Below are 12,631 nucleotides of genomic sequence, written 5' to 3'. Positions count from 1 at the left end.
CAAAAGTTCAAACAAAGTAGATGTAAGCAATTATAAGCTACTGAACTGCTTCAACAATGAAAAACATATACAGTATAGACGGCTATTAAAGTCCCCGACAGGAAAATTATGAAACAATTCGATTGTAATAACTAAGGGCATAATCTGTAACAAAACAATTAACGAAAAATATAACAGACACGAACCAACGCCAACTACTGAACTTCAGGCTCTTGACTTGGGACAGGCACGTAAAGAATGTGGCGGGGTTAAACATGTTTGTATTCGCTCATCCCCCTCACCCGATACAGTGGTGTAAAAGCACACCATAAAAACAGACTATAAAAATCAGTTCCAAAACGCTTAACTCACCACATCGACACAAAGAAGAAATACATCAAACATAAACACAGACCGGATGCGGCACGGTATTTTTCCATCATGTATCGCTTACAAAAAAAATGACACTTAATACAAATATAAGAGTACTCGTAGCTACAGCTAGTTCAAAGCCAATAACAACTACAAAAATCATGTATCACAGATTAGCATATCAATCAGTACACATCCAAAGTCCAATCAGTTTAGTGTTAGGACGTCATTAGCAGTCAGAGAAAAACACGACCTTGTGAAATATGGTTGAAATTTCTATAATCTCAACTAAAAGATTTAAATTAAGAATTGAAATGGGGAATGTGTCAAAGAGACAACAACCCGACAAAAGAGCATAAATACAATATAAGGTCACCAACTGGTCTTCAACACAGCGAGAAAATAAACTTTTAGGTTTCATGCTGAGGCATATAAGATAGCATGCAGTCCAATTTAATCAATTAAAAAAGAACATTTATGACACCAAAAACGTAAGGGATCATAGTTTTAATTTCTTCACTATCCCTGATTTTATCATGAATTTTACTTTAAAAAGCATGTTCTATATAGGCAAAGTGGGGGCTGTTTAAAAAAAAACTGGCTCAATATCACCATTGACCATGATGTATTTGTTCCTATTGGTTTCGTCTACATAAGCAAATTGCGCGTATACTTTCTTGGGTGTGTTGGTTTGGTTTGTTGTATTGTTCAATAACATTGACTTTTCCTAATATCCTTTGTATTTAAAAAAAATGTTTAATTGCATTGTCGCATATATTTTCAATGTTTACATTTGCAACACAGTTGTCTCCGTACCCTTGTATCTTCCGATTTCAAATTATGACTTATTACGGTTAGTATGTCCTATTTGTTTTTTTAGTATTATTCCGTTTACTCTTATGTTACTTGCAAATAAAATTGTTTAATATAATATCATTTGATTCTTTTATTAAGACTTGTTATCTAATCAAATTGTTACATCGGGAATGATGTAATTCAAACTTATATGTTGATGCTGAAGATATTACTACTACTGTAACTATACTCACAACATATTTTTAAGTTGACAGTTCTGGTATCTGCATATGGTATGCCATTGCGAGCCAGTATTTGATAATTTCCGGAATCTTCACATTTAAGAGAAGGTAGGTTAGATATGTAATCAATATACCCATTGATCTTTATATTGATGATTTTAAATTTTAACAAGGAAGAGTTAAACAATATTTGCGGATCGGGATTACTTTCCATACGCAGTGTCATTTTCACAATTACGTCTTCATTGAAGTTATAAGTTGTAGGAGTACTTAATCCATAACTCTCATTGTTAGAACTAAGCCAGATTTCTGTTATTTTAGGAGAATCTGAAATAGATTATGCAATACTTCAAAATAATATCACTGTACTAAAATCATATTTCACCTGGGTTCTGACATGGTCAATTAGTTATCAAAGGTACCAAGCTTATAATTTGATACACCAGACGCGCGTTTCGTCTTCATAAGACTCATCAGTGACTCTCAGATCAAAGAACGAAGAATGAAGAGTATTGAGGACCAAAAATTCCCAAAACTTGTGCCAAATACGGCTAAGGTAATCTATGTCTGGAATAATAAAATCCTTAGTATTTCGAAGAATTCATACTTTTGCAAACAGTTAAATTATAAAAATGACCATATAATTGATATTCATGTCAAGTGCTGACTACTTAAATAAATAAATTTCTTTGTAAATTCTACGTTAAAAATAATCTTACACTAAAGAAGAAACTCCCTAAGACAAAGTTAACCATCTGATTTTGTTTCGTTTCTGTTAAATGCTTTAAGCATTTTGATTTCGGAACTGGTTACCTCAAGCGAATATGACGAATGTAATTCAAATTACATGACTGTACATTTGGTTTTGAGAAGCATTATCAAATTTGATCACAAGATAATATGACAGTTGATCAACTAATCAACTATGCATTCATTTATTGTAAAGGCACGGTTGTATTCATATTCACTAAGAACGATCTTTCCAATGATAATCAATTATCCCTTCAATAATTCATATCTAGCAGAATAAAAATAATACAAAGAAACAGAAGAAAAATTGCTATGTGCACGTCACATTTTTTTTTCTAAGTTTAAATTATTAGGTATGTTTGTGTCTAAAATATATTTAAAGACTAGAACCTGACGCGATCGGTAATATTATAAGCTGCAAGCAGGGATGATAGTACGTATACAGAGTGTATCGTTTAAAATACCGACTTCAAATCTTTCACCCAACTGAAAAACAATTATGTTGAAGAAAAGTCACATATGCTTATTTGAAATTGTGTGTTCTTTTCTTGAACTACACGTAAATTGAACATCTCTTTAAAAAGTGGCGGTTAAGGGTGTGATTTTTCGATGCAATTTTGTCATTGAAAATAATTTGAAATTCGTCTACTGTTATTTTTGTGCAGTATACTTTCGTATAGTGTATTCAATCTTGCTAATATTATTCTGCTAAACTATCAAAGGAGTAGGTCCGATAAGGATCGATTTTGGCCTCAAATTTCAGGTTCATCAGACGAAAGATTTTGACCACTTTTTAAACACTTATAAGTGTCTATTTCATTTGAATCAATTAGTTTATGTGACAATTTTTAACTTATTTAGTCATAAAAAACGATCCGATTCAAGCTCAAATATGAAAAATCTACCAAATATGCCAAAAATGACAATTTTCAGATGGTTTTTGTCAAAAATGAAAGTGGCCGCATCCGTGTTCATCCTCAATCTTTATATATGTTATGTATTATCATAAAATACAACTTACATTTCAATATTAAGGATGAACACGAATGCGGCCATTTTCGTTTTACACGAAAACCGTCTAAAATTTAACTAAAATGCTAGAATTGTGAAGATTTCAGTATTTTAGCATGACTTAATGGTGCTAGTACCCGATATATGTGCATTGTATTGTCAAAAACAGCCCATATTTATATAGCAGAAGCATTCTACTGTCCAATAAATAACTAAACTGTTACATTTTTACAATTTTGTAAAACTGCTATATTTTGGGGCCAAAAAGGGGTCTTACTGAACCTACTTCTTTATACTAACTCAGGATTATTTTTTCTTCAATATACGTAAAATGAAATACTTGTTCGCAATTGTATCATCATATCATTCATCAACATCTTGATCATTTTTTTTAGAAGGGAATCGTATTAAAGTTTATAAGTTTATATTTCACTGTTGGACGATTCATTTTTCTCCCTTTTTTTGGGACGATCTTGTCATACTTAACCAAATCAATCAAATCCTAATTTCATTCTTTGCTTAGCATGGTTCGAGTAAGTCAGCCATGTAAATGGTCTACATTTTATCTCAACGGGTTTGGTGACGAATAAGCATATTATGACTGTACATTTTTTTTTATAGTAAATGTGGTGAAATATTGACTTTGAAATAATTTATTCGGCTGATATCTGTTGTACTAATTGTTGAAATCGATATTTCCAAATAAGATAAAAAAAAAAAATTGGGACGAGACTTATTTAGGGAGCTACCATTTTATTTTTATGGGGGGCTTGGATGAAAATTTTGTCCTGAATTTTTTTTTAATTGTAATCTCTGTCCTGTCTCATCAATTTTCTCTATATTCCGTTCTGCCTTTTTTTTTTTATTAAATTGTCATCCTGCCATTTGTTTTGCAAAGACTCTCATCCTGTCTTTGTTTTTACCCAAACTCCTGTCCTGCCTATTTTTTCAAATTACATCCTAGACCCCACCCCCCTTCCCCATTAAAAATAAAATGATAGCTCCCTTATTCGTGATCACAGATTCTTAATCGGAAAACTAGTAAGGCAATGGAACTTGTGATCTGTAGCGTCAATGATAATAATCAGCGCCATGTTAATGCTTATAGGGTCGGCAGAACTGTTTAGATTTTATTAGTAACGATCAAAGAGTACCCTTTGCTAACTGAGTACGAATCATACGTCATTATGAATCATTACAAATAAATATGTGAGTATGGATCCTTCGAACCTATCAGTTATTGCTGAAATCAATCTTCAAAGTTACTTATCAAGTCCTTATCATACTGTAAATAAACTATTTATGTTAATGGCAGTTTTGCTTTACATGCAATAATTGTGAATACATTTTTTGTAGTTAAGTTGATCATGTTTTTACACTACATATCTATCTAGTAATTGTACTTGCATATGCTCATGACCAGGTAAATCATTTGATTAAGTATTATTGTTATACAGTAGCTTATTCCAACATTTTAACATGAATTTATTTTTCTTTTGAAACACTTCAAGATATCATAGATCATATATATTTACAAAGCTAAATATACAAAACACAGTAAGTTTTTATTTTTTTAGTAATTGTATTGTAATTGCATATTATGTTTAGCTGGGAAATGATGTACATGAAGCATAAGTACATGTAGTTCATTTGAAACAAATTCTGATATTCAAACGTTCAAATTCGAAAAACCCTTGATTAATTAATGCACGCTTAATTTTTTGGATATATGGAAAATATTTTACAGTAGATGACCAAATATAATGTAAATTTGTATCAACTATTTTCCTTAGAACCAATGATTAAACCACGATGTTGATGTAAAAGAAAAGATAAACATACCAGGTTTTGTTACTTCACAAATAATAATGTTGAAGCATTAAGTTGTTCATTTCTTTTGTTTATGTGTGTAACCATTTGTAATGTATTCTAACTCACATACTCACTGTTAGTACTTACATTGTACATTCACAGATATATTTTTTATCTTTGTTCTGTTGTTTGCTTCAGGATGATCTACCAGGCAACGGTAGGTTCCGGATTGATTCCTTGTTATTGTTGGAACATGAACACTGTTGTTTGAAATGAACTCATTTTTGACAGGATGGAAGTTACCTGTCATTTGTTGTTTCCAAATGTATTTACATTCAGGATTGCAGTTTGCAATACAATGTATGGGACCTAGTGCAGTACCTTCTGTAACATTTAAACTTCTGATCGCAGGCTTTACTACAACATTTTCAGGACCATCTGCAACATGAGAAAACATATATATTTTCTAGTAACATATTAGTAAAAATACAATTTCAACTGATGCAAACATGATAAAAGATAATTTTAACGACTAAACACAAAGACATCACAAAAGACGACACCTCGAACTTATGCGGAAAAAAAAATAAAACGATATTCAATTCAAAGACAGTAAACCCTGGTGCTCTAGATTTGATAATCAGTTTACGCTATATTCGCTATTCTTGTTGATATTAAATACTTTGGCTCTTTAATTGATTGAAGGTATTTGGTCTTATTTTTCTAAATAACAAGCTTTTTTATAGTATGAAAATAAGAAGATTTGTCATGATTTCCAATTTAGCTCGACAGCAGAGCCCACATGACGTATATATTAACAAATGTAGGGCATCAAATGACATTCAACAATGAACAAAACCCATACCATACATACCATGTACTCGCAGAGCAATATTATGTTTTTCATTTATGTTTTATGTATACTGTTTCTCTGTTTACACGAAACGATTGTCAATAATTTAAACAAAGTATCAAAAAAGTCTCATTCTTTATCCATGTTTTGACCATGTTATACCATCAGAATGCCTTCAATGTTTGATACTCATAACAGGCTAATGCATCAAGTTTCTCAGTATTCTGCAGCGCATTCAAGTTATCGTTAAAGAAAACAAAACAGTTATTTCATTAAATTTAAAACTTACCAAATAAGTTATGAATAGTCCAACATACAAGAATGAAAAAATACACGTGTTCAAGATACATAATAAACATCTATACCACGTGATATACAATTAAAATAAGTAGAAAAACGTAAACAGAGAGAACGTATGTTTTCCGGATTTTATTGCTATGCAGATTTTGTAAACTATATAGATTGTAATAATTTATTAACCACTTTTAAAACTTATAATAAGTTTATCTTGTGAATCCCCTGGTTCATTTGATAAGTCACACACAGGGATAAACCTATCTGGGATAGTTGTACCTTTTAGGGTATTTGTTAACAACCAATAGTGCAATAAACTGAATAATTATTAAAAAAAAAAACCATACCGAAAAGCAATTTTTTATATATATTAGAAAACTGTTATAAATAAATATTTTATAAACAACGGAACTAAGCAATTAAACCATGACAGGAATTTTACTGTTACCATTTATACATTTAAAAAACTATATTATATATTACTCTCAAATAAGGATACTGGTAAAATACTAATGTAGCACACTGCATCTTGTATCAACACTTTAAACTATGATACTTACAATACGGGTCTAATATAACAGTTTTACTCATGTTCGACACTTTTCCAAGGTCATCAGTTGCCTGACATCTAATGTTTGTTCCTTTATCTAACTTCGTAAGATTGTTCATTATTAATCTATTGTTGATGGATTCTCCTCTTTTATTCCCAATAAATTGAGATGACAGGTGTGCAGGTATGTTTCCAGGCCAACGGTGAGCCGTTGATTTACATGTCAAGGAAATGTTATCACCGACAAATGGATTATTAGGTCGCAGGGTTATTGTTGGTTTTGTTGGTGGAGCTTAAAAAGAAGAGAAAGTTAATATTAAAGAGCTTGATATCCTATATAACCCTCTGCATATTGTTTAATACTGCACATCTAACTAAGTAATATTGGTATATGTGTTTATTGGTTGTTGGATTGCGGTTTTAACTTTTGAAATTTATTTTGATCCGGTCATGATATTTGGTGCTCTTGGTTGGAATTCCGTAACACTTAGTTTATAAATGATATGCTTATAAGTCCGGTTGCATGGGGTTAAATCTATTAAAACATGTTCAAAGTTACACGTTAAAGCTGAATACATACTATATCATATATATAGATATTTTCATTTCCATTTCAAATGTAGTTAATTACATGTAGATACAAATGACAATTTTTCGTTGAATATAGCATTACCAGCGGCATGTTGAATAAGCTGTAAAAAGTGTTACAAACCTGACTTAATATATTTGCATGAAAGGATATTTTTTCTAAGAAAATTATGTATACTAGTAGTCTCATTCAACATTTATCAATAAAATTCTCGTAAGTAAAACATATTATGTAACGTTTATATCTACAATTATGAGCTTGATCCTTATGTGGAAACATTAATACACAATATACGTTTGTTTTCAAATATAAATTATCAAGTCTTATTGTGAACTAAAGTGTTTGTTTTTCTTGTATTTTCCTAATATGAGATCTTTATTAACTCTGACTACACAAACTTCCATCAAACGCAAGTTATAAGCAATGATGAAACCAGGATGTTGATGTAAAACAAAAGATAAACATGCCAGGTTTTATTACTTCACATATAATAATGTTGAAGAATGAAAGTGTTCATTTCTGTTTTTTTTGGTGTGCAACCGTTTGTAGCGTATAATGACTCACATATTCACTGTTAGTACTTACATTGTACATTCACTATTATATATTTTATCTTTGATCTGCCCTTTACTGCAGGATGATCTACCCGGCAACGGTAGGTTCCGGCTTGATTCCTGGTTATTGTTGGAACATGCATATGTACACTCTGGTTGTTCTTTGAAATGAATTCATTTTTGACGGGTTCGAAGTTACCACTAATATTTTGATTCCAATTGTATCGACATTCAGGATTGCATTTTGCAATACAATGTATAGGGCCTAGTGTAGTTCCTTCTGTAACATTTATATATCGGATTTCAGGTTCTACGACAACATTTTCAGGACCATCTGCAACATTAGAAAACATACATACTTTTCTGGAAATAATTTATTAAAGTTACCAGGCTTACAATTCCATACGCAATAAGCACGTTTCGTCTACATAAGACTCATCAGTGACGCTCAGATCTAAAAATTTAGAAAGCCAAATAAGTATAAGGTTTACAAATGTAAGAGCTATGAGGACCCAATTTTCCAAAAAAATTGTGGCAAATACGGCTTAGGTAATCTATGCATGGGATAAGAAAAACCTTAGTATTTCGACTTATATATATGTTTTGCAAACAGTAAATTAATATAAAAAAATTCCATATAATTGATATTCATGTCACCTTCGAAGTGCTAGTCATATATTATTAACAAAAACAATTTCAACTGACGCAATCATAATAAAAAGATGATTTAAACGAATGAACACTAAGGGATAAGAAGAGACGACACCTCGAACATATAAATGCGAAAATATACCCAAACAATATTCACTTTAAAGATGTCTACCTTGGGTTGACAATTTATCTCCGTTTATGAGCTCTGGATTTCCCCTTAGTATCTTCCGCCCTTGTTTTGAAAAAATAACAACCGTGTGAGCGACAAAAAAGTAGCCATAACCGACAGTAAAGTCTGGTGTTCTTGATTTGACAATGAATACACGCCATTGTTTGTTGATGATTAATTAATTTGACTCTTTAATTGATTGAAGGTATTTGATGCTCTTTTTCTAAATAACAAGCTTTTTATAATATGAAAATGAGAAGATATGTCATGATATCCAATTCAACGAAACAATTCGTCAACAGAGCCAATATGGCGTACAAATTAGCAAATGTAGGTCACCAAACGACAGTCAACAATGAACAAAACCAAAAACCGCAAAGTAAGCTTTATTCTATAGATAACGGAAATAAGCAATTAAACAAGGACAGGGATTTTATGGTTACCATATATACCTTTTTAAAAACTACATCATCAATTCCTCTAAAATAAGGATACTGGCAAAATACTAATGTAGTACACTGTATCTTGTATCAACACTTTAAACTATGATACTTACAATACGGGTCTAATATAACAGTTTTACTCATGTTGGACACTTTTCCAAGGTCATCAGTTGCCTGACATGTAATGTTTGTTCCTTTATCTAACTTCGTAAGATTGTTCATTATTAATCTATTGTTGATGGATTCTCCTCTTTTATTCCCAATAAATTGATATGACAGGTGTGCAGGTATATTTCCAGGCCAACGTTGAGCCGTTGATTTACATGTCAAGGAAATGTTATCACCGACAAATGGATTATTAGGTCGCAGGGTTATTGTTGGTTTTGTTGGTGGAGCTTAAAAAATGAGAACAGTTAATTTTGAAGAGCTTGGTATCCTGTATAACCATCTGTATATTGTTTAAAACTGCGTATTTAAATAACAGTTATATTGGTATATGTGTTTCTGTGTTTTTTGGATTGCGGTCTTAAATTTTCAAATTTATTTTAATCTGGTCATGATATTTGGTGCTCTAGGTAGGAATGCCGTAACATTTAGTTCTTAAATGATATGCATATAATCCCGGGTGCATGGGCTTAAATCTATTAAAACATGTTCAAAACTACACATCGAAGTTGGATACATACTATATAATATATATATAGATATTTCTATTTTTCATTTCAAATGTAATTAATTACATGTAGATACAAATGACATTGTTTCATTAAACATAGCACTACCAGCGGCATGTAAAATAACTGTAGAAAGTGTTACAAACCTGACTTAATATAAATTGCATGAAAGGATATTATTTCTACGAAAAATCTGTATACTAGTTGTCTCTCTCAACATTGTTAGATAACGTATCAAATTCTCTTAGGTAAAGCATATATGTCACATTTATCCCTACAGTTATGAGCTTGATCTATATGTGGAAATATTGATACAAAATGTATGTTTATTTTCAAATATAAATTATTAAGTCTTATTGCAAACTAAAGTGTTTGTTTCTTTTGTATTTGCCTAATATGAGATCATTATTAACACGGACTACAAAAAAAAAATCAAACGAAAGTTATAAGCAATGATGAAACCAGGATGTTGATGTAAAACAAAAGATAAACATACCAGGTTTTATTACTTTACATATAATAATGTTGAAGAATGAAATCGTTCATTTCTTTTGTGTATGTGTGTAACCATTTGTAGCGTATAATGACTCACATATTCACTGTTAGTACTTACATTGTACATTCACTGATATATCTTTTCTTTTTGTTCTGCCGTTTGCTACAGGATGATCTACCCGGCAACGGTAGGTTCCGGCTTGATTCCGCGTTATTGTTGGAACTTGTACACTCCGGTTGTTGTTTGAAATGAATTCATTTGTGACGGGTTTGAATTGACCTGTCATCTTTTGTTTCCAAATGTATTTACATTCAGGATAGCAGCTTGCATTACAATGTATAGGACCTAGTGCAGTTCCTTCTGTTACATTTATATTTCCGATCGCAGGTTCTACTACAACATTTTCAGGACCATCTGCAACATTAGAAAACATACACACTTTTCTAGAAATAAGTTATCAAAGGTACCGGGCTTATAATTCCATACGCCAGAAGCGCGTTTCTTCTACATAAGACTCATCAGTGACGCTCAGATCTAAAATGTTAGAAAGCCAAACAAGTATAAAGTTGAAGAGCATTGAGGACCCAAATTACGAAAAAGTTGTGCCAAATACGGCTAAGGTAATCTATGCCTGGGATAAGAAAAACCTTAGTATTTCGACGTATATATGACATATATACTTTTGCAAACAGTAAAGTTATAAAAAAAAAAATACCATATAATTGATATTCATGTCAACATCGAAGTGCTACGTGTAGTAACATATTATTAACAAAAACAATTTCAACTGACGCAAACATGATAAAAGATGATTTTAACGAGTAAACACTACTAAGCGATAATAAGAGACGACACCTCGAACATATAAATGCGAATAAAAACCCCACAACAATGAACAAAACCAAAACCGCAAAGTAAGCTTTATATATATTAGAAAACTTTTATAAATCAATAGGCTATAGATAACGGAACTAAACAATTAAACCATGGTAGGGGTTTTATTGTTACCATTTATATTTTTTTTAAACTATGTCATATATGCCACTCAAATAAGTATACTTGCAAACTACTAGTGTAGCACACTGCAGCTTTCATCAACACTCTATGCGATCATACTTACAAAATGGATCTAAGGTAACAGAATTACTCATATTCGACACTTTTCCAAGGTCATCAGTTGCCTGACATGATATGATCGTTCCTTTATCCAACTTCGTAAGATTGTTCATTATTAATCTATTGCTGTTGGGGTCTCCTTTTCTTTTCCCAACAAACTGATATAACAGGTGTGATGGTATATTTCCAGGCCAACGTTGAGCCATTGAATAACAGGTAAAGGTAATGCTATCACCGACAAATGGATGCTTGGGTTGAATGGTTAATGTTGGTTTAATTGGTTTTGCTAAAATGTTTATGTAAGAAAAATTTCAATTAAATATCAATTCATTGATAAAGTTTTATGTAATAAATTCATGTTGTAAAATATTCTAACTATTTTCTATAAAGTTTTTTCTTTCTATTACATTGACTTTACTTCAATGTGATTAATTTCTACTGGATATATGAACTTCACATTTTTTATTATTATTTGTTCTATGCCAACTATATTTCACAAGTTTATCAAAAGTCATATCAAAATATGTGGCATAGTATATAGGTCGGAAATGAGTTAGATTACTCTAAAATCAATTGTATTTTTTTTTTAGAATTGGCAACTTTAAATGCTTATTCATTATTCATGGACTTAAAATTCGCACGTCTTCTTTTAATGCATTTTCTCATAATGGATAGTTAATGAAATGGCAATGGCCTTTTTTTCTTCTCTCTTTTTTTTTTTTTGCTTTTTGCATACATATTACAAATAACCGTTAACATGCTTAATAAATAATATTGTTAATTTTATTCAGTGAACTAATTCCTTTCACCATTTAACCAAAATACATATTGGGTCTAAGTACAAGAAAATACATATGCAATAAAATCACATACATTATAAATATGAGGGACTTTTCAATTCCACTGTGGTAAACAAAATAAGCAACCTGTGCAAATCAAGAGAACTTTTTATATGAAGACTTAACATGAAACATAAACGAATTTATACAGGCTATGCAATATTCGTTCTTTTTTTTCTGACAGCTGTTCAAGGGATTTTTATTTATGATTTCCATGGTAATATATTTGTTTGACCCGATAATAAATTGATTCAAATCCCTACCAACACTCAACTATGAGACCGACGAAGATGAACAAAATCAAAAGACAAATAGCATTAAAAAAGAAAAATCAACTTCATACTGTTGAACGATAATAAATGCTGAAGTTAAATGAAAATACTACATTTATTTAGTTTAGATATAAATAATAATCAATAAATATTAGATTAATGGCTTTTCT

The 12,631-nt window shown here is 31.0% G+C and overlaps 1 protein-coding gene across 1 annotated transcript in view; it reads right to left on the bottom strand.

Annotated features, from left to right (window-relative positions):
- LOC143080060 (nephrin-like) overlaps positions 1–12,631 on the bottom strand; it is a 50,222-nt gene that overhangs the window by 13,600 nt on the left and 23,991 nt on the right. The window contains exons 4-10 of the mRNA XM_076255718.1: positions 11,355–11,636; positions 10,352–10,648; positions 9,178–9,459; positions 7,833–8,135; positions 6,669–6,950; positions 5,109–5,399; positions 1,401–1,715 (exon numbers count right to left, since the gene is read on the bottom strand). Of these exons, the coding sequence (XP_076111833.1) occupies positions 1,401–1,715; positions 5,109–5,399; positions 6,669–6,950; positions 7,833–8,135; positions 9,178–9,459; positions 10,352–10,648; positions 11,355–11,636 (2,052 nt within the window). The remainder of the gene's footprint in view (positions 1–1,400; positions 1,716–5,108; positions 5,400–6,668; positions 6,951–7,832; positions 8,136–9,177; positions 9,460–10,351; positions 10,649–11,354; positions 11,637–12,631) is intronic.

This window comes from Mytilus galloprovincialis, chromosome 6 (assembly GCF_965363235.1).
Source record: "Mytilus galloprovincialis chromosome 6, xbMytGall1.hap1.1, whole genome shotgun sequence".
NCBI lineage: Eukaryota > Metazoa > Mollusca > Bivalvia > Mytilida > Mytilidae > Mytilus > Mytilus galloprovincialis.
Note: the sequence above shows the minus strand (reverse complement) of the source record. Positions and strands in the feature narration are given on the sequence as shown.